General features: G+C 44.0%; 1 protein-coding gene across 6 annotated transcripts in view; it reads right to left on the reverse strand.

The window, feature by feature from the left end:
• Positions 1-27,685, reverse strand: part of cdon (cell adhesion associated, oncogene regulated) — a 50,350-nt gene that overhangs the window by 16,003 nt on the left and 6,662 nt on the right. For 2 of the 6 annotated variants that reach the window (XM_088301385.1, XM_088301384.1), the window contains exon 2: positions 20,883-21,018. The exons of 1 other annotated variant lie outside the window; for it this stretch is intronic. In XM_088301385.1, the coding sequence (XP_088157511.1) occupies positions 20,883-20,953 (71 nt within the window). In that variant the 5' untranslated portion in view covers positions 20,954-21,018. Of the gene's footprint in view, positions 1-10,411; positions 10,889-14,509; positions 14,666-20,882; positions 21,019-27,685 lie in introns of those variants that run through there. 3 more of the 6 variants (XM_088301387.1, XM_088301388.1, XM_088301389.1) reach the window with 3 other exon arrangements.

Below are 27,685 nucleotides of genomic sequence, written 5' to 3' on the forward strand. Positions count from 1 at the left end.
AACTCCTTAAAGCCCCCATGTGGGCCCGGCACATATCCCGGTCCCATTGGGTAAACAGGGACAATAAAAGACGGTGCGGTGGAGCATCAAAGAGCCGCGGGGCAGAGGCAAAACAGGTTGCAACTGGTGCTCTTAACTCAGCTTCACATGACGGCACAGCTGGGTGGAAGCCAACGACAAACAATGTGGGCCAGTGGGAAGGAGATCAAATCTCATCACCGCACTGACAAAGACACAGAAACCAAACCCAGACAATCGTATGACACAATTTGGCATTGAGAGGAAGGACGAGTTAAAGTGGATAATTTTAAGGTCACTGCTGTGGTGGCGGTCGACGAATCGGACCTGCGAGCAGAAGCCGACCAGTGCGCTATACCCAAACCTGCCCGCACTCGCCCCCTCGGATCTGTGAAGGGAGTCTGCATTCCTCAACTCAACACAGAGGCAAAGCCGGCGGAAAGGACAGACGCTATGATGGGAGATAAACGCAAAAAACAAGAAGAAGAGGATGAGGGTACAGAAAGGTGAAGTTGGCGAGTTGTAGCCTACAGCGGCTCCTTGTGAATGTTCTCTTACAGTAATTGTGTGATTTACTGTTCGTCCCATTCACCTAACTGCTGAAAGCGCTTAAGCTACTGTGGCTCCCCTTGTCCGTATGCAAAAGCATGAGAGTACCTTAATTGTTCAATTTTCTTCATATCTGAAGCTTGCGCGTACCTCAGATTTAGGCTGGCAACGCAAGAAAAACAACACCTTGTAACTAGAAAAACTCAAAATGTCATGATGTCGGGCATTTGCAATTCAAGGTATCACTGTACGTCCAAGAGTCTCTTTGCGGGAAGAGACACCAGGGGTCCATTATTTGTCAGGATGAATTTGCCGAGGCAGCCTGGGGCGACGGAGGAAACTAATGAGTTGAAGCACTGGCCTAACACCATCTGCTTCACCCACTCAAAGAAAGAGGCGTGATTTGGAATCGCGTTGGGATGAGGAAGAGGAGAAATTTCTTCGAGAAGGGAAAGTCATTAAACAGGTGGAAGGTGAAGGCTGCAGGAGGAGAGTTGAGACGAAGCAGGGGTGACGATGAGGTCAGGTGGGTCTCTCGGCCAAATGAAGCAACGGCTGTGACGCCGTGGCTCCATTGCAGGATCAGGAATGAAAAAGGGAGAGGCCCCGGGGGAGCAGACAGTCATATCCCACAAAGCCCTGTTTACCAAGGACACACAGTACCCCAATTCCTTCCTCTCCTATCCCCACACCATCGCCTCCCAAACCCTTTCCAAAAGTGCCAGGGCCGAGACTCGGGAGACAACGCTAATTCTACCCTGAGGCAATTTTGACCGAGAGAGTACAGAGGCAAAAGAAGCGGAGGAGGCCAGCGAGACCGTGGCTGAATGGTACAGTATATAAGGCGGCTCTTAATTGGAGATTGTTCTGCAATGTCTTCTTTCCCTTGGGAATCTGCAAGGGAGGGAGGAACAGGGGCCAGCGGGAGGTACGCTCATTTCCCAAGGTCCTCCGAGAGCCGGATTAGCCAACAGTGACGAAACTCAATAAGGGCCTCGGACACGGGAAACGGATCCCAGAGTATCGCCGCAATAGAAGGCCACCTCCGGACCTTTTGCAAAGTAACTAACAACCCGACGCCTTTGTGGGAGTGCTCGGGGTCCTTCCAGTTGACTTCACAGGCCTTTCAGCCCACAGCGGGACGCCTGCTCGGACCAAAAGGTAATTCCGATGTAAGAGAGGAATGCCCGACGGGGCCCTCTAGCCCGTAGGGAGTGTTATAATACCTCCGACATGTGCCAAGAGTCTGATTCCCTGCGCCAGGTGAGACATTCCTCCTAGCCAGTCTTGACTCCAGAGATGATGAGGGAAAGGCGTCGATGCAAGGGGAGGATCAAGTTTGCCAGAAAGTCCACCTTCGCCGGGGGGGAGTCGGAATCTGTTGCGTCGGGCATGCAGTGATCTGATCCAGCTGCCATCCCACACAACCCCCTTCCCGCCTGACTTTCCTGGATTCCATCAGTGCACATGTCTCCGCGGCAACAAGCAGCAGACAACAGGCTCTGGTCAGCCTCCCCCGGATAGACCCATGGCCGATGCCCAAAAATTGAGAAACAAATATTATCAATGTGTTTTTTTTTAAGAAGGTTGAAAGAAAACAGACTTGAGGAGAAACTTGTAATAAATGAGTCTGTGTAGTGGATTCATGGCGGGGGCAGGGGGAGGGCGAGGATTTACAGGATAGAGGACATGCTCTGCAAACCCGCCGGTTGGCCCGCCAGAACAAAAACAAACATTTGTAAAGAGGTTAAATATAATTAGTCTTTCTCACCGACACACAAATCTCTTGAAAAAACCCAAACAAACCAGCACCCAAAGACAAATATGCATTCCCAAACAGAGTGCGAAAACGCTCCATATAGTTTGTCTAAATGTTTATCCTCGCAGTTCTCACTTATTGTGCGCCAATCGGGAGATCGCAAAACAAACCGGCTGGTGTCAATAAACAGACGCATCAAACCGCGTCTCAGCTTCCTGGCACGGGCTCACAACGTCTAAAGAGTCCAACATGTTTCCGTCGTGGTCCAAGAATAACAAGACTTCATGACAACAAACGAAACATGAAAACAGAGAATGCCTGGTCTCGTGGAACGCGTGCCATCTTTTGCAAGCTGCTACCGTGGACCCCAATGGAGACGGACGGCAGTGAGTGATTGTCAACGAGGCCATAATTATGCAGAGTTTTGCCAACGGACCCAAGTGGCGTCGGGCAGGGGCGAAAAAAAAACTATAGAATCCAGAATAGGACGTAAACAAGAAGAGGGCAAACACCACAGGAAAATTAACTGCAACCATTTACAAATTTCAACTATCCTTATTCCCTGATTTAGCACCTGTAAGATTAGTTCCGTATTTTCCGTCCTATAAGCCGCTACTTTTTTCCTAGAGTTTGAACCATGTGGCTAATACAACGGTGCAGCTTTTCTGTGGATTTTTCTTTCACCACTAGGGGCGCTCTATAGTTCAGAAAATACGCTAAATAAATCTCTATTTTTTTCTCTTGGGTCTGTTCTGTTTCAATTAGCAAGTTGTCGCCAACAGTTGGAAATGTTTTGCGCTCAATGGGATAGTGGATTAAGACAGAAGACATGAACCAAAGAAGAACCAGAGGCATGTTACTAATCATACAAAATACTGTATGACAGAAGGCAGCCCAAATTGTGGTCACTAAAATTGTAACTTAAAATTTTCAGTGTTTAATTTTTAGGTGCAGGAAAATTATGAATTTAGAAAATGAAGAATGAACAAAAGAATTCCTTCAAAACAGTCGCCTGGCTGACATTTGTTTCGGACTTAATGTATAGATTGCCACTTTTCTCATTCTTAATATCGGGGAAAAAAACACAGAAACTAACTTCGGTAGAAATCAGAACAGGAAGCGATTTTGGGATGAAATTGTTTACCAATCGACTGTGCACAAATATCATGGCTTGTATGATCGTTTAAAATCTTAATTACCGTATTTAGCATTTCGGTGAGTTGTCTTTCAGAGTCTTCTTTTTTATGTGAGCTGCTATCGTAAAATGTTGAAGGAAAGAAGAAGACAAAAACTATCACAAGAGGAAGACCTCGGAGGTATTCATTTTCACGCCGCTGTACCATTAGCTGCAGAATTATTTACATTCCTGATCTGAACATGACAGAACTGTACACAACGCAAACGGAGATCAGTAGAAACTAAACAGATTGCGGTTCCACCAGGCTGGAAAAATTAGCGTTTGTAAATCCAGCAATTTTGGTAGCTTAATGGATAGCGCATGGCTTTGTGCAGCTTGTAAGCGGCTACCGTGGAGCGCAATCGAGACGACAGTGATTGATTGTCACACGAGGCCAATATTCCAAAGATCGGTGCCAAAAAATTCTTGTTCCGTTGGGCCTATTCCTCCCCGATCCAGCAGGCTGTGGGTCACCGGGACCCAAAAAAAAAAAAAATCCCTTCAAACCAGTCGGCAACGGCCGCTCGTTTTGGCCTTATTATAGTCCTGCTGGACTCCACCAAAACCAAAGTCAGATGTGACTCGCTGGCTTTCGAAACATTTGAAATAGAAAGCTGCGGTTTCTCGCGAAGAAAAAAACTCAAGCAGCACACTCGATGCCTGCCGACGAGGCATATTTAGCCGGGTCACTTTCGGGAATTTCACAAACAGGAAGACACTGAGGCTGCAGAAGAATTCGATTCCACACAAGACGCAATTAACCCCAAACGTGCCGGATAGGAACAAAGTATTTTTGTTTTGCGTCCAAGCCGGCCATTTTGCTCACCCTGTTCTGGTCCAAGTGGCGCACATACGGCACATTACAGCTCGCCAAAAGGCGCTCCCTCAGATGCTTCCAAATACATAATAAACGGTATTTATAGTCACTTCAAATAGCGTGGCTTAAGGAGGCGGCTTCACGCAGCTCCGCCGGTTGAAGAAGACCCGGTTTGACGTCGTCTTCCGCGATCAGTTCTTGAGTTGTGTGTTTGCGGTTTGCATCCCTTTATCGTTTTCTGTGTATATTTAGAACGAGTCTGTATTTTCATTACACCAACAAGCAAAACCTCAGAGAAGAAGCAGACCTCCGAGCCGGGCCCGCGTCCAGCCGGTACCGCCTCACCCTCCCTGCCTTCCAGCGGCTGTTGCAGAACATCTGTTCCAGCTGCTTGAAAAAACCTTCACAATCACTCCATCCCATGTTCCTCTTTAAAAAAATTAAAATAAAAAAAATATTTGAGGCCCCCTTCAAAATGTTTATAATTTCCTGTAGCAAAGGTTAAATCGTAAATATGGTACTGTAATACCCCGGTTATCGCGGTTAATGGGGACCGAGACCACCCGCGAAAACTGAAAATCCGCGAAGTAGCGGCGCACCTTCAAAAATGCTTAAAAAAAACTATATAGGTACACTACAGTATACCCCCCTGTATACAGTACACCATATAGAATACGGGTAGAGAGAGAGAGCGAGTGAAATTATTTATTTATAACAAAAAAAAAACAAATTATTATTAAAACTTATTATTTTTTTATTCCCCAGCCATTATTTTTGTATTTATTCAATTACTTCTTTTTGTATTTATTTAATTACTTCAACTTTTACCTGCTGGTACGCCGCCCGGTGTGCCCTGTGAAATGAAAGGTGGCATTCTTCATTTATTTATTTATTCATTCATAACTGACTCGTGCCCGGGCGGAAGAGGTGCTCCTCTTCGGCTTAACTGCCACGCACGCCGGCCGGAGCTCTGGTACGGTCCGAACCGCGCGAAACGTCGCCCCTGATCATGCCCGGGGGAACGTGCTCTTCTTCGTCCACTCTCCTCTTCGCCCACGCTCTTCTTCGGCGCACGCCGGCCGTCTAACCGCTCCAGCGCCCCGTCGTGCCGCTCGGCGAAACTACAATGCCCCCGCGGAGCGGAGCGAATGGAGAGCCCCGATCGTGCCCGGGCAAAAAAGTTTTAAATTTTTGAATATTTTTAGACCCGCGAAGCACTGAACCCGCGAAAGGTGAACCGCGAAGTAGCGAGGTATTACTGTATACAAAAAACGAATCACTTACAAAACTCATCCTACGTGATTCCCCGTGAAAATAATTGGCCGCAGCCAAACTTAACAACACCCTGATATACAAAGTTTGTCTCTCAGTTGAGAACACTCCATACACACATTCTCACTTCCTTGTCACCAATTACTGTACTACTTTCATATCAGATATACCGCACCACCATCAAATGAGATCTTGTGGCATTTCAGAAAGAGTACCAAACCTGCTATAGGTGAATTCTTTGGTGAATAATTAGCATAACATAGCACAGGGACTTGAGGCTAATTTTATCTGAAGTTCATAGAGGGTCTAAAGCAGGGGTGGGGAAACTTTTTGATTGATGGGCCACAATGGGTTCTAAAATTTGACAGAGGGGCCGGAGCAGGAGCAGATGGATGGAGTGTTTTGGTCACCTCACCTCATCGGAGAAAAAAAATACATTTAATTTGAAATGAAAATAAAATTAAAAAATTACAACAAAATATCTGTGTTTGACACAGGAGAGTATTTAGAAAATAAAACATTAACAGGGTTTATTAATTAAATTTTTATCAAGTTTGGCGGGCCGGAGAAAAACGTTTAATGGCCTAAATTTTGAGAATGGCTTGTCATTCCCTGTCGCTCCCGCTCGGCTCCTCCTGGCTGCTGGGTGTTGTCAATCAGCACCCGCAGGCTCCTTGATCATGAGGGCATTTTTGGCACGGCGCCCACTACTCCGCCTCCCACTAACCAGAGGCCTGAGCCTCGATATACAGTACAGGGGCTGACGTTAGCGCTCGGTGGAGAAGTTGAGGAGGTCAAAATGCAGGGAAGCCGAATTTTAATCATTTCGTCATTTAGGATTCGGAAGGCGATTTGGAGAGCGAGTCATTCCCTAAGTCAAAATATTGAGACAGTGATGAAAAAAATCCGAGATTTATCTCCTTGTTTTTACGACTCTCGGGACTTCTCCGAGGCAGGGGTCAACTCAGTGACAGAATGAAGTGCGAGCGCAAATAAACAAGCGAGCCATGCTTTGATTTAGGCCCTCCAGTTACAAATTGAGGACCACTGTCTGGACAATAATCACGAATAATAAAACTCTTTTTGTAAAAAGCATGACTTATTTTTTTTCCTAATATGCTAACAGAGGACAAGCGAGGAATTAACCACTTGCTAATCGTCGTCTGGCTTCACAGCGAACAGCAATGTCATGGTAGACTCCAGTAAATGACGACACGTAAGCGAGGCTCGTTGTGGGGAAGAAGCAAACAAACAAACAATAATAATCTGGCTTTTTTTTTCTAAACAACATATTAGTTTAACTTGATTAGCATGCTAACTATTCAGTTAGCATGACTAGCAAATAATTACCGACATGAATAGTAAGCAGCAACAGAAACGCACGGCAGGCATGTTGCTAGCATAACAAGCTAGCATGATTAGCACCTGACGTATTTTGCTAGCTTGATTATCCGGCGAGTAAAAGTTTAAAAATAAACTTTTATTTGCTTTTAGATAACAGAACTCGGAGGAGGTGGGGGTTAATTCTAATCGCTATCACACCGAGTACCAGCATTCGTCGCCATTGCTATGTGAGCCCAGCGGTTGGACGCTAAAGTTCTTGTGTGGTTCTAATAGCGCATGTGTGCCTGTGTGAGCTCGGTTCCATTACACGCTCCCATTGAAAATTGCCCACTTAACATAGCTGCGCTACGGCAACATGTGTTTGTCATTAGCGGGCACACTAATAGTCAAGAAGTGGATGTGCGCGCCCTTAATGGCATCGTTGTGCTTTGTTCCCCGGCCTGTCCGATAAGAGTCAGGCCCACTAATGGCTTATTAATGTCCCTGCGAAAGTGTGGAGGAAAAAAAAAACAAGCCTGCTAATAGCGGTGTTAGCATTGCAACACTAAAAATATGTTGGATAGTTTGAATGGCACATAAAATATGAATGTTTATGATTTTAAAATGACAATTTAATGCCGAATTTGACTCGATCCACACAGGAATATGGTATATGGATACAAAAGGGGGTGTGCCAACTCTCTTGGGATGCTGAAGGAGGTGTGTTACTACTTCCAAATGTTTCAGGAAAGGAACATGATTGGTGAGTTACAGGCTTTAATGGCTTTGTTTGGATTTTTTTTCTTCTTCTTTTAGTTTTTCAGGAGTAAGGGTGCGCCAACTCTCTTGGGATATTGATGCACAGCTTACGAAGTTTGGGAGATGCTTTTTATAGTTATTTAGAAATATTTCTGTCTAAATGCCCAAAACTGTGTGTGCACTCCCGCAGGTGTGGGAACTGTTTTTTTGTTTTTGTTTGCAAGTTTACGTGAATAAATATGACGCATTCCTCAATGTTTTTCAATTCTGAGAGTAAGTGCAGGGGAGAAGGGGGTGCACCTACTCAACAATTAACAGACTAAATTTGTGCAGAAACTCAAGTGATATTGGGGGAAATAATCACCTGCGGGTTTGTGTAACTAAAGATGATTGCTTTGAGAGCTATTAATGGCTTTGTTATTCATTTTTTTTCCCAAGTTTCATTTTAGTTTTTAATGGGGGACAGGTGGTGCGTCAACAATATTGAAATGTTAAAGGTCATGGATTAAAAACTCAGGAAAAGGCTGACCTATCGATATTTATCTGATGAACCTCACTCGATTTCTAGAACAGATTTCTAAACTGAGGTGTGCGTACCCCCGGGGGGGCATTAATTCATTGTTTTTAAATGACTAAACATGACTTACTCAGCTATTAATGTGGGAGGAGGAATTGGTGTGAAAACAGAGGTTATAACAACATCTTAAGGGGGAGAAAAAGCAACCTTGCAGGTCTTCGTGACTAAACATGATGCCTTCTTTGGTTATTAATGGTTTTGTTTTGACATTTTCTCTTGTTTGTAAAGTTTGTGAAAGGTGCAAAAAAAAAAAAAAAACCCTCTAGCTATCAAACTATCTCTAGTAAGGGTTGTGTGCTTCCCTAGGGGTACATGAGAGGTGTTTTTAGTAAAGTTTCACGTTGCCATGACCAAACATGATGCATGTATTGATATAAACGTCTTTGGTTTTCCTTTTTTTTTTTTTTTTTTTTAATAAAGGTGTGGGCCATAGTAGCGGATAATAAGTGTTATTTTTAGTTCATTTTCAGGTATGCGGGACAACACATAGTGCCTTAATTGTTAAAAAATACCCGTATTTTTATTTTTGCAAATTTTTGCAGGACAACTGAGGTGCGCCTATTCGACAATGTAGACACCAAGAGGGAATTTTCGCAAAAACAACAATTCTAATGACATTTCAGGGGGGCAGAAAATGAAAGAAAACGTCATAATGAGGATTTCCACGTGACAAAAGAACAACTCGCCGATATCAGCGATCCCTGAAAGGATTTGAAAGGCGTCGGAAGTGTCTGCTTGTCGCCCATTGACACCACAAAGCGGCGGCCAACGTTTGAACTCGGGGGCGTTTTTTATGCACGGGCGGCCATGTGTGTCGCACCGATGCTTCGCTCCCATTGGGTCTTTTGTTCACCATCACTTGTTTGGAGTGTTCAGTTTGCTGACAAAAAAAACATGAAAGTGGTTGACTATTCATCAGTTATCTGGCAAAGTACTTAAACTACAACAATAATTATTTGAATGTGACATTAATTAATTAGCGACAAGCAAAACATTATTTTAAGAGAAATTTCTCCGTCTGATTAGGGGACAGGTGTCAAACTGAAGACTGGGGGGCAGAATTCTAAAATTACAAACCAAATTGGATGTACAGTAAATATATGGCAAGTATTCTTTACATTCCTATGCATTTACAGTTAAAATTGTCCCTGTAACTGCGATGTTAAACATAAATCTACTTTTATCGATGCAGATTTGACCTTAAACTCAATCAAAAGTAGTCTTTGGACGCAGAATCATGTCACACGCTCGACTTAAAACAATCAAAACTCTCTGCGCTGAGAGAGAAACTGCAGCAGATTTAATGTGGCGGAAATATGGTTCCCCAAAGTGTAACTCCAAGTTGTCTTTTGGAACAAAGTGATGATTCAAAACTCCATGTTTGAACTCTCACTTTTTTTTTATGTTGTTGACACCGGCACGCCAACTGAGGACATAATAACCATTTTTAGACATGTTCTCTGGAGCAGAAATACTTTCTCTTGCATCTCAGTCACCTGGAGGTGCCTCGCAAGTAGTCATCTTTATCATTTCAGTTCATCCATATATTTAATTTGTATATCTAGCCTTTTTTTTTTTGCTACATATCTTCCTCGGTTTACCTCAAATGTTAAATAGTGAAAAGCAAACAAACACGAAAGGTGCCGCAAGTTAATTTTAAAATCCAGCCACACAACTTTTCAACCAATCGGAGAATTGCCCCCGGTGCTCGTCAGAACTCTCCTCGGGCTCCAATACACCTTGCCCGGCCATTTAGTGACCACTCTCCGGTAACTCACCATACCTTTCCAGGGACGCTATAAAAACTTTTCCAGTGCCTAAATGACTCTTCCACGGTCACGGCAAACATTCTCCACTCACTCATTTAACAAGGCTTCCATACAAACTCTCTCTGAACTTTTCCCGGCTCTCGGTGAGCCTTCATCGGCCACTTAGCGAGTTCCCCCCGGCCCCTCCCGGGAACCTTCCGCGGCCATTTAGCAACACTCCCCGGTGGCTCGGCAAGCCTTCCCCGGCTCTCGTTGACCATTCCGAGGTTCGACCGCGCGTCTTCCCCGGCTCTTCTCCGAACTTGTCTGCGTGCCAGACGACCATGCAGTCGTTCGGACCCCCGGGACGACTACCAGTGCCTCCCTCCCACTCGCCGACGTCCTTCCTCACCTTTATTCCGAGAGCGCTGGTTGTCGTGGGTTGTATCAGCAGCCAAACGCATTCTCACGGTGGAAAATCCGCGCGGGGCCCTCCATTCCGCGCGGGCGACTCGGACACCACCGCACCGGTGAGTGTGGAGCCTCTCAGCCCCGCGGAAGAATCGCAAGCTCCGGGGTCAAAGTGCCACAAATGCAGAAAGTGGACGAAAAAAAAAAGTCTGAGCTGAGCTGCTGGTGGACGGTGGAGCACTTTTCACTCGCGTGGACGTAATTCCACTACTTGTTTTCTATACTAGGATCCCCCAAACACACACACAGACAAATAATAATAAATAACGGGGCAAAAAAACAAACAAAAAAAAACTTATTGGCTACACACGCTCACTTGTCAGGAGCCGCTATGCGGAGGCTGTCTTCCGCTACACTCGCACCTCTGGAGCCAGAGTCGAGTTGCTCCGTGGGTCATAGCAGCAACAGCCAGACTGGAATGTCCCAGCCCCGCTTGCACGCTGCTCCCACCGGGAGTAGAAAAAGGAGGAGGCACGGTGGGGAGGCGGAGACAGGAGGTGGAATCTTGGAAGACGGCAGGGAGGAGGAGGACGATGAAGGAGTTTGTTGCCCGCATGGATTGTATGCATTTACACATTTCAAAATCGATGGTCTGAATCTGATTAATCAATTCGAGTGAAGACTCGGTGTCATTACAACCTTTTTTTTTTTTTTTTTTTATAACAAATTGACCCTTCTTTACACGTGTTATAATGTTGAGCAAATACATTTGGAACATTTCGGTTTTAACACCATCTCAAGATGCACAATATAGGAACATTATTTTTAAAAATGTATTAATTAAAATATAAGTACAGGTAGGCACAAGTACATACATGCTTACGCACGTGCGTGTATGTGCGTACGTCGCCACGTATTTACGTACGTACGTATGTCTGCATGTACGGTATGTCGTAGCAACTAAAATCTTCTTTGAACAAACATTTTATTTTATCACAGTTTGTTTTAATAATGAACACATTACAACTGTTGTTTTATATATTTTTTATTTATTTCTATATATTTATAGAAATTTAAAATCAACTAATGTAATGTTCAAGTCATTGTAGTTTTTAATTGTTACAATAATTACATCTATTATTACCATTACATTTAATTACTGTAATCGTATGAACTTAATTAAATTCAAAATATATATTACATATGAAATGACAGCAAGGTATTCCCATTTTCTAATTCAATATGTGTATTACAGTATAACCATTGTATTATGTCATGTATCAAAATGGTGAAGTAACTGATTTCTATTCAATTAAATTTACTGTATATTAGTTTACTAATGTTATAATTTCTTTATTATTATTATAATTATTATTATTATCATAATATCATCATCATATTCATACAGCGAAGGGCGTTTTTCCTCATTGTTATTCTTAAGGCTTAATGAGTCATTAAAAGTGTGCAAATCTCCAGTCAGTTGCATCAGTGCAAACGACACAATCAAATAGTGTTCTTGACCGGCCTCATTAAACGCCATGTGGGTGTGGTGAGGGGGTCATTTTTTTGGCACTGCAACGTGACTGAATGTTGGTCGGTCGGCGGGGGCTGTGACACAACCATGTGTTGTGCATATGGACATGAGTCAACAACATGATTACAGCGCACATTACGCGTCTCAGACGGCAGGTGCAGTCTCGTTCGGTGTGATCCAGTCCAAAGGCAACAGAACAGAAAATGTCTGACGGAAAGAAAGAGAGAAGGGAAACAGTGAAGGAGGAGAAAGAACACTTCAATTTGCCCAAATTCTCGCATGATCCCGTTGCTGTGGCAACCAAACTAAACAGGATTTCACCTCAGTCCATAAAGCTTCTCCAACAAGACAGAGTTTCATGCACGTGAGAAATCTACTGAATTGAAAAAAGTACAGTAGTCAAATGAATGCATGTTCCCTTCCATTTGGTGACTGCGGGTCTTAGCTGGATATGGGGTTAGCAAGTCCACCTTCCAGATCTGAAGTTCTGCGCTCTATTTTGGTGCCCAGTGCACGAGGCGCCGTCTACACCTGTGCAGGGGCAGATCAAACGAAGTTTTAGTATTTTATTTGTTCTGCAAAAGAAGGTGCAGTATAGCACATTTTGCGCCGTTGTGGGTGTGAACACAACCAAATTGATTTTCCACCAATCAAAGAAGCTCCTCTCATTACCGTCAAATGCTTTTATATTTTAATGAGGAAATGTAAGCAGACCTCCATGGGCGGATGATATGATACGGAATAATATGATAATAATACTAATGCATTCAATTAACACATTTCTACAATGATTCTCCAAAATTGTATTACATACTTAGACATAGATGATTCCAGCAGGAGAAATGTTTATTCGACTTTCAGTCACTAAATTTTCAGGCGCGCCGAGCGCATGTCAGAGGAAGGTCCCTCGGCCTGCCGGGTCGCCCAGCATGCCACAGAGAGATGAACCAAATTCCACTCTCCCAAACTCAGCCGGGATCAACTCCAGCTCACCCGTGACCCTGAACAGGATTTTTCTCTCCTGTGATGCATTAAAGGAAGTTTCCACAAAACACGAGGAGCCATTATCAGCTAGTTTGTAGTGGCTTACGAGGGGGGCGTGTTTTATGAGAGCTCCATCTTTTCGTCCCTCTCTCGGTGTGACGGGCCGCTTGGAGACGTCTGAAGTTTGGGGAATGAGGGGGTGGCGGTGATTGGACACAGTCGCATGTGAAAGGCCAGAGAGCCCACGGGGGAGCGGGGTTCCGCTCACAAAAGGCCAGGGAGGGGCCAGCCGTGCGGGAGGGGCCACCGCTGGGAACCAAAGCTGACAGCACAAACACGGCCCTCGCCCTTAACTCACCCCCCCCCCCCACACACACACACACACAATCTCAGCGGTATTTACTCACGTATGTGTGCTGGGACCTATGGCCCACATTTAACTGATAGAAGGCGTGTTTGGTCCATGTCAACAGATTACAACACTTTCATGTTGCGTTTGAGGATTTCTGGAATATATCTAATTTCTATTCATTTTTCTTAATAGCTTGGTCCCAATCACACGCAGTCGGCTAGCTAGCTGCACTCTAAAAATGCATCTTCCGAACGGATAATCCACTGGTGTGGCTCTTTTAGAGTGCCTCATTATCAGCCACGAGTGAATGCATGTCACAGAGAGAAAGGATGGTGAGCAAGGAAAAGAAAAAAAGTCTGACGTGATAGCCACTATCTGGACAAGTGATCAAGCTGGTGTGGCACTTTTAGAGCGCCTTGTTGGCCGCCCTGAGTGCACGCATGTCATGGAAAGAAAGATGGGCAAGCGAGGCGGAAGAAAGGAAGAGTCTGACGTGACAGTCAGCGAGTAGGCAGAGACTTTGTGCTGCAACATTCATCATTAAAATCCAAATTGTGTTTCGAGAGCGCTTGGAACAAATGAGTCCATCTGAGGTTCTTGTGCTTTTGCGGCACAGGCCGTCTTTTGCCGTGAGGATAACGAGCTGGCAAAAAGTGTCAACGGAGTGTTTATGACCTGAGCAAAGTAGCGCTAGTCCACTGTTGACTCTGCCAGCAGCACACTCTCACCCCCCAAGCACTATTAAAAGACACTCGAGGAGAGATAAGAGGACCAACCATCCACCACCACAACTGTCAGCCTGCCTCGTTATCACACGTGTCATGCAACACAGTTGATTTTATTTTATTTAAATAAGAGCATACTCAAGGATGGGGGGGTGCTTTATCCAAAGGTGGATGGCTGGGGTAATCCCCCACTTGTCCCAAACTCCTGCACGGCCCAGGATATAGGTGGAACTTTGGACGCAAACGCTCCACTTTTTCTTTTTTTTTTTTTTACTGCCTCAGCATCCCAATAGTTTTGCTTGTCAGCCACTTTGACTCAATGCATGTGAAGACATAAAGCTGCAGTGTGAAAATGCCACTCTTTTTTACGGCGTGTACTCAACAAATCCCTCAACACCACGGCTGTATGTGTATATATCATTATATAGACACGTAGGTGTGTGTGTGTGCACGTATACATGCGTGCGTATATGTGGGTGCGTGTGTGTGTGTGTGTGCTAGCACCTCTCTCCATCTGCTTTCCACATCACTGCGGTGAGATCACACTATCCATCGTGGTCTCCCCGGGAATTCCGTCCGTGTGTATAACGTCTCACTCCTTCACACCGGATCAGAAGGGAGGGATTGTCATTGGAAAGCAACAAGGTGTCACATAGATCTCTTCGGAGTCCGTAGAGGGCAGATAAACTCAGCATTAGTATCATCCTCAAATTGGAGTGAGGAGGAGGATTTGCAGAAAACTACAATCAGGTGAGAAAAAAAAAAGAAAAGTCCTCAGAAGTAAGTTGTTGCAACTGTGTGTGTGTGTGTGAGAGAGCGAATGAAAGAGAGTGTGGTGACCTGTACGAGTGCCGTGACTCCTTTAAAAAAGCCACATGTCGGGGGTCCTGGAATGAACCCTGGCCCTCGCAGACACCAGGCCGGCCCCCAATGGGAAAGCGATTGTTTATTTAACTAGTCTTTTATGGAATAGCGAGTGACAGGAAGTCCTTAAAACAGCACCGGCTACTATTTAGACAGTCCCCTTTGGGAGTAAACACCCTGCCGACCACCATCAACACCCCCCCCCCCCCCAGTACCCCACTCCCCAAAACACCCCAACCAGCAGACATCCTGCCATTGGGGAATGCGTCCATTCACAAGCGGACGGCCATCTTGGGAGTTGGGCTGTCACATCCCGTTGCCACAGCAACCGTACCTCATCCAAGCGAATTTTCGACATCCTGTGAAGATGGATGAATTACAGGATAGTGCAACAAGCAACAAAACAATGACCCAAAAAACACTTACAATACCAGACCTTAACCCAATAGAGCATGCATTTTACCTCCTGAAGAAGAAACTGAAGGAAGATTCACCCCCCCCCCCAGAGCCAAACAAGAACTGAAAGAGGCTGCAGTGAAGGCCTGGAAAAGCATTTCAAATGAAGAATGCAAGAGTGTGGCAAAGTCGATGGGTCGCTGGCTTGATGCCGTTATTGCAAGTAAGGGTCATGTCAACAAATATTCCATGGTTGTCATTTGTGGAAGACAGGCAAAAGGTCACATCGAAAATGGATGATTCGGATTGAATTCGACCAAATTCACGAAATCCGACACTGAAATGTGAGCTTTCCGGTTTAAAAGTGCAGCCTGCATTCCTTGTTGAGTCGTCAAATTGAAACCCAAAAATTGGACGTCAACACAAATCTGTCACAGCGAAGGAATAAAATCAGCGAGATATATTTGCGTCATAAAAGACCTGCGGATGTGCGCTCGGCTCTCGAGAACGCATCTGCTCGAGTCGAGGTCGCGGGTGTGGACGGAATCCCCAAGCACGCGCACACACCCCCTCTCACAGGTACACATTCACTCACACTCTCACACTCACGCACACACACCCACAAACTCTCATAAACTCACACACTAATATGCGCACGCAAACACACGCACACTGATGATGTTGCAGCTGGCTTTAGCATCTCTTCTGCATGCACACACACACACACACACACACATAGACATCCATGAAGCTGTCAGCAGGCAATTCTGTAAACACGATTTCCAGAAGTCATTTGCGCACCTCCAGAGGATAGCATTCCCAACATGTCTGCCGCTGGAAACCCATCTGATCACCTACGGCATATTCACTCCGACTAAAATCAACCTCACACTCCAAGCGCCAACGTTGCTCCCAAACTCTTACGTGCACACGCTCGGGGGGTTTAATCCTAAACCTGATTTCATTTTTTTTTTATGCCAATAAAATAAATGGGAATTGGTGCAGTTCTCTTATAAATAGCTTGGGATTTTTCATTACATTTAGTTTTTATTTATTTAGTAAATTCCGTGATTTTTAATTTGTGTTGAGGGTAGGTTTGTTAGTTTTTGTGGATAGTTTTTCTAAAAAAAACTTCATTTTTGGTTTAGTTCATCAATGTTTTAGTCGACGAGGGCCGTCCGGCGGACTGTGAGAGGGAAGGCTGTGCCGCTGTGGGAGTGGTGAAAGTTGAAAAGTTCAATCTCCGCCTATCTAAGCGGCTCCTTTCGTTCCATTTCGACGTGCACTCAAGTCTCGATGAGGCGAAAACACATTTGCGCCAAATAGTGAGCACATGGACACCCGTAATTATAGGTTAACTTCCAACTGAGTTAAGGTCCCAATAATTCTGAGAGTCCCAAAAATGGAGTTAAATAAAAAAATGGATGCCATGAAGCCCTCGCCCTCACCGCAACAGTTTGTTTGTGCGCACCTTCAGATGTGGCACGAGGCAGGAATCGTAATCGCCGGCGGATAATCATCGTGGAGCCACAGGAAAATGTCAACAAAGAAAGACACTTTTTATCCTTGCAGGGTTGCTGGGATTGGAGTTGGGGGGTCGGGGGGGGGGGGATGCGCCATGTTTTGTCTGTGCGTCCACATTGCTGACAATCCGCCAAAGCAGAAGTCGGTGACAAGACACAAAATATGTGCTGGAGCTCGTCTAATCCCAGAGGTGTGATTTCCTCCCCGGAACAGGATGAGCTTTGTGGGGAGATTGGGAGGCAGATGTGAGGTGAAGACAGAGACAAGTGATGTCTTCATGATGGCCGCTCGCTTATTTTTTTTTTTCCAGCTTTCACCCCCCAGACCGTCCTTGTGCCACTGAGACGACAACAGAGCTCCGTGAACAATCCGCTCGATCCGGCCTCCTCTCAGGGATCCATAAATCGCTCGGGCCTGCACGGGACAGCTGCAAGGAGCTGGATGGACCCGTCCGGGAGACTTCGGTTTCACATGACAAATGCGGGACCAAAAAGAAGAGGATTCATATCGGCTCCACGAGAGTCTCGGTCTCAGGGTTGACTGATAGTCGCCTGCTTGGGAATTTTACAGGCCTGTTAAAGTGGATAAAAAGCAGCTTCAAAAGCATTGCTTTCGCAAATTGTTGTCCAAGGACGCCTTAAATCGGAGAGTGTTTATAGAGGATCCCCCTTGAAATTCTTACGCCATTGGGACAAAACTATCACGTGCAAGCCCGAATGTTAAGAATTAAAAGGCTGGCTATTTTGGAGAAAAAAGGTCAGAATATTGCGATAAATTCCTCATTTTTAAAGAATAAAGTTGTAATGTTCATGTATGTTGAACTTTTTTGTCAGTGAAGACAAAGATCATCAGTTGTTATGTAATCAAGGCTTCATTTACATGGACACTTTTTTTTTTTAATCTGATCAGAGTTCGGATTCAAATTATGATTGTTTTCATGGACACTAAAAATTTTCAACTGATTTGGACTTGCGTGTTCATGCATCACACTTTTAATGGGAACAAATTATTTTGACATGCGCAGATGGACTAAATATACCTGAAATAGTAGTAGAAGAAGAAGAAGCCGTAGTCTAGCGAACTCCGTGTCAACAAAACATCGCTCCGTCCGTTTCTACTTTCAACTACTTTAGTGTTATTTCGCATAATGTTCCCATTTGCGGTGTTACGTCGAGTTAACACCAATGGAGTATCCTGCATCTCGGAGAGTGCACTTTTCAGTTGCGCCCATCGTGTTCTTCGTTTACTCTGCTTCTACTAGCTCCTTAGGAATAACACAAACGCGTATACTGACGTCACAGACATGCACGGTAAAGACGGTTTGCTCCGAAATTTGGGAATAAGTATTTTCATGCTCTCCGATTGGATTATCAAGCAATATAACCCACACCGTTCGTTCGTTCGGAATCGTTTATCGAGTTAAATAGTATACTGTACTGTATTTTCATTTTTAATGAACCAAAAAAAAAAAAACATGCTGCGTTTGTCGAAGAAGAAGCCGATTGACACGAAGACAATAAAGTAGCCTGTGGCTATTTTTAGAGCCCATTGGCAATGATTCATCACCCATATATGCATACTGTATCTGCACTTTAAGCATTCCTGCTAGAGAGAAGACTGAAGCAACTAACCGAGCAGAACAAACTGCTTCTAAAGAGGAAAATACTTGCAGCAAAATCAATGGGTCCATTCAGTGAAAATAATTGGAGGGTTATTAGCTAAATTACATGGCTCTCCAAAAATATTGGAACAGTGAGGCCAATCCCTTTATTTTTGCTGTGGACTGAAAACAGTTTCAGCATTTATTTCAAGCTATGTACATCTGGATAGGATACATAACCTTTTATTCAAATCCACCCAGATTTCACGTAGGGGGGGAAAAAGTATTGAATTTGTTAATGGGTAGAAGCATAAAATTGTGCAGCGATTGCGGCCATTGCGCGAACGTATGACCGTAGCCTACGCTAACATTTCGTGAGTTGTAAAGGAAGTCGGTAACACAACAGGTGGTGACATCGGTAACAACCGCCGGAGGACAAAAAAGGTCATGAACGTGAACAAAATACAGATGCAAGCTACTCTTAAACAAGAACATTTGGAGGCCAGGCTGGACTTTGACAAAAAGCAGAGAGACAAGCAACAAAAAATGATGTGGGAAGGAATGAAAAGAAATAATAATGTCATGGCTTGTGCTCGCAGGGCCTCTTCTGGGACGGGCCCGCTAATCTTGATTGATGTAACACCTGATAGCGGCAGCAAAATAAAGTCTGTCTGCCGATGTGAAGAAAGATTCAACCGAAAGAAGAGGATGCAAAAAAAAAAAAAAAAAACACAACCGAAAAGACCCCCAAAAGAATTTAACAGGGGCAAGAATTTGGTCGGCGTTAGGCCATGCGGACATCTCCAGACTCAAACCTCGCAGAACATGCATTTTACCGCGTAAAGAACAAGTTACAGTTTGATGACGGCAGCAATTAAATTGTATGTTTATTTTGGTTGAATTTACTCAATTCTAGTTTGTCAAGTGGTTGCACGAAATAAAATCATCTGGATCGAGATAACTTTTTTTAAGTAGACTATACTACCACTTTCCTACTTTTAAAAAATATTTTTCTGGATCCAGCTGATTTTATTTCCTGCAAATCACTTGAGTAAATTCGTAAATTCGAGTAAATTAATTTTTCTCAGTGTCCATAGGTACGTACATTTGGAAAAGCCCTCAGCTTACACATCGAAATTACGTTACCAGCTACTAAAAAATATTGTAGCAAGACCACAACTGAGATGAGGCGTTTATGGCCAAAAGTATTGAGACGCTACTTGTCTTGGCTGTTGTAAGATGGCGTCTCTTTTTGAGGAGCAATTGTGCGCGTGGGGGTGCGTGTGTGTGTGTGTCTGTGACAAGTGGTGCGGATGCGGAAGAGCAGGTGTTGGCGGTGGATGGATGCATGTCAGGAGGGAAGCTTCCGGGAAGCTGTTTGACTGCGTGGATGTGAAAGAGTGATTTTGGGGTCAAGTGTGAGTTGGAGGGTGGGGGGCAAGGCTAAGACAACAAATTAGTTAATTTCTTTCTTTATTTATTTTTGGGGGGGTAAATGATGATGGTAGATAAATTGATGGATCATGGTTATAACCTCACCGTCCCGTTTGATTTTTAAAGCCAACTGCTATTCCTTTTTTTTTTTTTTTTAAAGTGAGAAATGCTCCCTGTCAGAGAAGACGAGTTATGGCCAAAGTTGGCTCCTTTGCATCCTTTGTGGTGAGTTTCATTTCAGACTTCATACTTTCATAGCTGTCTGCCTGCAGATTTATAATTTGAGCTGTGCTTCTTCTGGGAATTTGACTTACGGAGGCTTTTAGAACTCTTTAGTTTTTATGTGCTGTATGTTCCGCTTGTTAGCTAGAGAAGTACTGCATGTCTGTTCCTTTTGAATTTGAATGAGATTTTCGGAGCTTGAATTAGAATTCCGTAAACTGATTTTTCATTTAACTATCAAAATATAGTTTTTTTTTGTTTTAACATGTACACCTCAAAAAAAATGTTTGTATTGATTTTAGTCATTTTGTTGGGGATGTTGAATTTTACATATTATTTTATTAAATCAGATTTTTTTTTATTGTGAAAAACAAAATCAGTGTCATAAATTTGAATTCAATTTTAAATGTTGATTTATTTTATTTATTTATTTATTTATACACCAAAATTTTTAGACATTGACCTGGCGAACTTTTTAAATTTCACATTTTGGATTGGGACACGTGCAGCATCCTTCCTACTTCCACCAGCAAACCAAGTTAGGCTCCATTTGTCATGTGACTGACACAAGAAGGACCATTTAAACAAAATATAGTGTTCAATTTCAAACTCTCCAGAATGGAAGGCATATTATGAAACTAAAGTTCTAGTTTTGTGACATCTGACTTTGAATTTCTAGCACAGATTTTCATTTGACATTTTTTTTTTTTTTTTTAACGTGAGCTCCTCTCAGGATGGTCTGATGGAATTCTTACGGACACTGACACACTTAATCTCCTCTCCGTTAATCTGCCTCACGGATATTAGGAGCAGCCTCTCCGGCCGCCGTCCCCTCACCTCTGACCCGCCGTGTAATCCGCCTGCGCCGTGGGCTCATTAGGCTCGGGGGTGTTCACACCTCTCGCCATGTTGGCCGCAGCTGCCCGAGTCAGGAAAAGGGGCTTGGCGGCTTGGCAGGGGCCTCTGATCTGGACTGCAAAAAAATGAACCCAAAAAAAAAAAATAAGTCATAAATCAGCAAGAGGAGGTGAGATGGTCTAAAGTGCTCATTAAAGGGGCCGGTAAGAACATGTGCAGAGAAGCACAGAGCCTAATAAGACAAGCCTGTCACACTTGGCTAATGACTGATGATGAGGAAAAGACTGGATGGAGTGTTAACTAACGTTTAAGTGCGGCAGGGGTCATAAAAGCCGCGCACTGCGACAATAATGGACGCTGGAAGGCGGAAAAACCTGCCATGGATGTCATACTAACAACGACAACAACATAATTGAATACATGACGTTAAAACAGGACCTCATCATCCAAAGGCCAATTAAACATATGGACCATATGTACTCTAAAGGCAGCGGGAATTAAAAAGTTGCCTTCTGTTGAAAAACAAAAATAACTTTTACATTTAGAATTTAATATTATGAGAATAGTTTTTAAGGGTGTGTTTTGTGGGCCCCAAAAAGTGAACATGGTCACCAGAAACAAAACCAAAGAATCTTTTCACGTCGAGAGCCCGGATAAATGACGTGTTGCAGGCTCCAAAAAGTGGGCAACACGCCCGGGTAAAAGAGGACTTCTGGTCACCATAAATGAAAGTGAATCCAAAGCCTCTTTGACACAGACGTGTCCTGGAGACAGAAAACAGATTTTAGTCCATCACGCCGGGTGCTCCCTGGGAGAATTTTACTGAAAAATCAGGCGCCTGCGAGCCGAGAAAAACCTTCCAGGCAAGAAGAAAGTTGGCATTGTGCCACTTGGTGGATGAAGAGCAGCCTGGCACCACAATACCAAGGTGTGTTCTCTTTCCATGACTTTCTCCCAGCGTTTCCATCATCTCGGCCTTGATTTAAAGCAGCCGCATGAACGTGAACACGTCTGACTGATAGAAATAATGAACGCGTCACTGTTGAGTTATAACGGGTTTTGAAAAGACTACTGGCCTTCACAACGGTGCTTCCCAAACTAAGGGTCAGGTTCCAAAATGGGTCGGTTTTATGGCAACGATGTAACGAGTCAATGTAAGACCGATTTAGTGAGTCTGCAGTCTGAAGGAAGACGCTTCTCGCAAGGGCGTAACAATGTGAGGGGAATCACATTTTTGTTATCCCAAAAAAAAATCTCTAAAAAAATCTATATCAGTTGGGTCCTAATATAAACCATGAACATTTCCCTCAGACAAATACAGACGTACAGATATCGAGCAAAATTGGACCATTAGAGCCGTAACATAACTTAAACAGAAGCGTGTGTTAAACTGGAGTGGAAGAATACATGCGGACTGAATAGAAAATCCTGGCCAACGGCCCCACAAACTGGATCGCACCAGGAAAAAGACAACTTTGTTCATTCAGGCATCCCATAACAGAAGAAGGCAAATTTTAAACGGAAACACAAGTCACGGTGAAGTGGAAGATTACTTGGCGACGGTTGACTGAGTTAAAAAAAATAAATGAAAAAAAATGAAAAAATCTGTTGCTTTTTGTTGACCCCTCAAAGTGGATATGTCCTGGTCACCTTCAAGAAAACATTTTTCCACACAGATCCTGATTTGCAAGTGGCGATACTAAAGTTTAAAAAAAAAAAAAAAAACCTTCCTGTGTTTGACACACGACTCTTGTCAGGAATTTTCCAAAAACCTGAGCTAAAATGCAGGCAAAAACGCCAACGCGCATTGACAAATATCCTTTGTGTGTGTGTGTGTGTGTGTGGACGTGGCCTGGGAGAGCGTCTCGCTTTCCAAACCATGTGACCTCCACGCCGGGCCTTGGACAAGCCAAGCGGGAGCCAGCAAAGCACATCTGTGCCTTATTTTGTTGCTGTTCAAATGTTGCGCTGGTATGCGCACAGGGCAACAAACAAAGCACAGTTCCACCTTGTTTCCATATGCAGAACCCCCTCTCCCCTTATGCCCCCTCCCCCTCCTCACCCCACGCTTGGAGACCCACTCGGACACACGCGGCATTAGCGGGAATGCGAAGGTACAGATCTTATATATTGGAGCGGCATTCCAGCGGAGCCCCCGCGGGGTGGATGACAGGCTTTGACTTAAAAGCGAGGAGGCATGAAGGAGGGGGAGACATGGAGTCTGAAGAGGATATTAGAAAAAATACTCTGCAGGAAAAAAAGTTGCCTCTGGCAATCTTTTTCACTTTCAGGAACGATTTGGTTCCTCGGGATGAAAAAGAAAAACGGCGTGGGGGCAGGGCGACACGGGCCGCAGTCGACCGTGTTTGCTGAAACACTTTAAAATCTTTTTGAACTCATCCTATAACGGATGCATTAAAACATCTAGCTGACATATGATTTGGTCAGCTGATAGAGACTCTCTGGAATTTCCACTTGCAACCCAGACTAAACTCAGCTCTTTATCCAAATACCGGTAAATAAAGTGGAACCCGTCCAGTGTAGTACCACACTGTGCCACAACGCGACCAGGCAGCAATGAGTTCAACTAGAAGAGATGCTGCATGATTATAAGACGGCGAGGCAGAGAAGGTCCCCAACTAAGCATTGTTGTATTTTTGTGGATGTTGTTGCTATGTGTGTGTGAAAGTAGCAATTGTACAAAAGTTTATGATTACCATAACTTGTAGTCCAACTTAGCCCATCAATGGCCTTTCACATAATAAATTAGCATTAAGCTAGCTACTAAGTAAAGCATTTGATTATCTTTTGTTTTATGTGTCAGTTTTAAGGTCAACATTCACTGGGAGAAATTATCAGCCTCTTATTTGGAGAATGATGCAAGCAGTAGATAAGCAATACAAGTGTGAAGGAATTATTTTTTTTATAAGTTTCAGGGTGTTTTAATAGGAGCAAATATTTTAAAATGTGTGTCAGTGGCGAAACCATAAAACTTAAAACCTGTAAATAAAACTGGACTCTCTGAACACCAATTACTACTTTCCTATTATGTGTATCTTGTGGCATTTCATGGCATTAAAAAAAGAGTACAAATGGTGGTATGACCAAAAATAGAAACATCTGAATGTTGGAATTTGCGACTAACTGCAAGCATGAGCAGATTTCCATTTTTGACGGACATAAGGGGAGGGGTAAAAAAAAAAAAAAAAAAAAAACATTTCGATACAATTAGTGACATCACAACCAATCAGTTTAGAATGACTGACACGTAGACAGCCCAATGGCTACATGAACGAAAAGAAGGCGCCAATAATGATGAAGTCAGACCCTGAAGGAAGGTGGGACTTAATCACAAACACAAGTCACAGTGGATGAAAGAATACATGAAGTCTGAAGAGGATATTAGAAAAATTCACAAAAGGGAAAAAGTCCCCTCTGGCAACCTTTTTCACTTTCATGAACAATTTTGTACCTTGGGCTGAAAGAGAAAAACGGAGCACGGGCAGGACGAGGGGGAGGAGGGGGAGTGAGGGGCAAATCTCGGCGTAGTTTTGAAGTGCAGAGGATGTAATGAGAACCAACTGGCCGGCCGTCACTATCCATCCATCGGCCAACGGGAGAGCTCTGACGTGCGGAAGAAGTGCAGGCCTCTCGCTGACTGCATCCAGACGCGAGAATATTTAAAAGCCGGAGGCGGAGCATGATGATGATGAGGAGGATAATGATGAAAATAGTTTACGTTTGATCAAATCCACTTCCTGAAAAGTGTCACTTACTCGTCGTGACTTTGATCAGAACTGAGTGTGCAAACGGTCCAAGTTGGGTTCGCACGAATGGGTTTGTGATTGGAGGTGTCCAACTTTGTATGTTTTTGATGACCAAAATTCAGAAATATGGAGAAAAAGACGGCAACTGTTAAATTAGGACTTTGAAAAAGTTTCAATTTTTCCAAAAGTTGATAGATCCAAAAAAAGAGGACTAAAGGTCACCGAGGAACAAAATCAGTTTTTTTCTGAAAAATGGTGCATCAGAGGTGGGACTCCATTCATTGCGGAGAGGAAGAATACATGTCGACTGATGTGATATTTTTTTATCTTGACCGCATGATTTTTCCGTGCCCTGAAAAGCGGTCACGTCCAGGGAAAAGAGGACTCCTGGTCATCATCTTGCAACGTCCCAGTGGCTTGAAAGAATGCATGTCAACTGAAGTCGTGATTTTTTTTTCAACTCGTGACCTGATGCTTTTCGTGGGCCTCAAAAGCGATAGAACTGAAATGCAAGTCAAAGTGACTAAATTAAAAAAATCCTGGCCAGTAAGCAAAAATATCCTTGAGAAAAGACGACTTCTGGTCAGCTCCAACAGAGAAAGTGCAAAATTAAGCACATCCGCCATAACAGAAGAAAGCAGGACTTAAACAGAAACACAAGTCACAGACCAATGGAACAATGCATGTGGACGAAAGTCATGATTTTTTTTTTTTTTTTTTTTTTAAATCTTGGCCAGATGCTTTTCGGAGGACCCCCCCAAAAAACAGTGTGCACACATTTTTGGACACAGACATCCGGCATAGCTGCCACTTCAGAGTCACAGTAACATGAAGGAATTTTTATCGACAGAAGTCAGGATTTTTTAAAATCCCGGCCTGACGCTTTTTGTTGGCCTCAAAAAGTGTCAAAGCGGAATCAACGGATGTGAGAGAGTCACATTTGAATAAAAAAAACCCTGGACAGGCTGAAATTAGAGGATCAACTTTCAGAGGAAGTCAGAAGTATTTTTAAATAATAGCTCAAAACCTGTTCACTTCGGTTCCATTTTGGGGGCAAAAGGATTTACTGGCAAGCGCTTTGTTCGACTGAATTTTTGTGTTCAGCGTCACCGATGGACATTTAATAATCTGGCTTCGTATGCTTTACTGTTATTGTGCTCTTCACCTCAACCACAGCTTGACAGTTTGGTTATTTAGTTTTTTGGCAATTGCGCAGAGCAGCAGAAAATGATCATTTGCTCATAGAAATTGGCTTAGTCCCGAACAAATTACACCCCCCCCTTCCCTCTCCACCTACCTCAGAAATGATGGCTACACCCCCGATGACACTCTTGGATGATGCACAAAAGTTAAAAATCATTTGTGTCAACGCACAAAATAAATCAGTGTTGTTTTTCTTCTGACCTGACCTGATGCAACCTTTGGCTGACCATGGCTGTTCTCTCTCGCTTGCGGCTCGTTTCCAGTTGGCCGAGTCAGCACTTTGAAGCATTTCTTATCTCCTTTTTTTTTTTTCCTTCTTCAGATCTTTTTTTTTTTTTTGCATTGTCAGATGTCAGGAAGCGGATTGCGGTCCAAATGGCTCGTTCCTCTTCAGGACGGGCCAAGCGGAGGCGGGCTGGAGTGGGAAATGCCCCCCCCCCCCAGATTCCTCCCGATAACGTATCTGTTCCTCGGACTTCGCAGTCACAGAGGCGTTTCTTTTGAGAGCGTCTGGTGAGACGAAGTAAAGCAATTACATTTACTTAGTCGACTGTGTAAACGCTCGTTTCTTCTTATCTGGGAACTAGGATAGGAAACAGAATCAGCAGACAAGGAATCTCATCTGTAATGGCTTGACAAGCTTTCACTGTATCTCGTTCTTGATTGCTTGTAAAAACGAGATCAACGTAAGATGACCCAACGGGGTCACTTCCGCTTCTCCTCTGCTTTTGTTTTGGGGTCTTGGCTCAATAAAATCTGAGAGCTCGAGTTCATCCGAGACGTAAGTGAGGATATGCAGCATAAAAATGGATGGTTAGATGGTTCGATACCATCCCACATAAAACGTGGAATAGTCGAGTAGATGTGCATGTTTTCAGATATTACCCACAATTCACCCCACAAACTAATGCTTAGCTTTCGGCAGAAGCGCATACGATCCGCCCCAAACATGACTGCGGCGCGCGTGATCCAGAGTTTGCGACGAGCTATAGGCATCCGAGCCCCCCTGCTGGAGATCCAACATCTGCTGGTCCGCCGTGTCCAATCAGACGGGGGCGATCTCGGCCGTGACCAATCGGGCCCACTCGGTGATCTTTTCAGGGGATCCTGCCGGAGGAGTGGGAACAAAAGCCAAGTCGCGCTCCCCCGAAAGGCACGGCTTCAAACACCACCACTCACCCCCCTGCTTCTTGCTGCATCCACACTCTTTGATATGTTAGACCCCTGCAAGGAGGAGCAGCCAGCCCCCTCCTCTACTAAGTTGCACAACCCGAGTACGGAAGGTTTACATCAACATGTCCATGAAAAGTGTCCATCCTTCACCGAGAAGGGAGAAGCTCCCTCAACGGAATTCTCGGGTCATCGCTTATCTTCTTGACCCTGGTTGAGATAAAACTCTAGAGGCTACTCAAGCGTCACCCTAGAAGTCAGAAGCACGCCTAAGTGCGGAAGACGCCACCGATTCCGAAAAGTGGCTTTAGATCTAATAAATGCTCGACAGTCATAAATAACTTTCAAGACTATTCCAATGATTTTCATGGAAGTCCGAAGTTACTGTGACAAAAAATTTGGTTTCACTGAACCATAAAAAAAAAACAGTACTGTAGTATCTGTGGCTATCTGTGACGGAGTGCGTGTGACTTTAGAAGGCGGGGTCTGGCTGGCGAATGATGACGGGAGAATGAACGTAGAGTTGGCTACCTGTTAACCGGTGTAAGCTTGTGCTTATTTTGTTACCGTTTTTCTGATATAGAATTTCCACAATATTAGTACGATAAAGAAATCGGTGATGCTTTGAAGCCACAAAAAGTA

This window comes from Idiotropiscis lumnitzeri, chromosome 7 (genome assembly GCF_059441095.1).
Source record: "Idiotropiscis lumnitzeri isolate Australia: NSW breed Sydney's pygmy pipehorse chromosome 7, RoL_Ilum_1.0, whole genome shotgun sequence".
Classification (NCBI taxonomy): Eukaryota; Metazoa; Chordata; class Actinopteri; order Syngnathiformes; family Syngnathidae; genus Idiotropiscis; species Idiotropiscis lumnitzeri.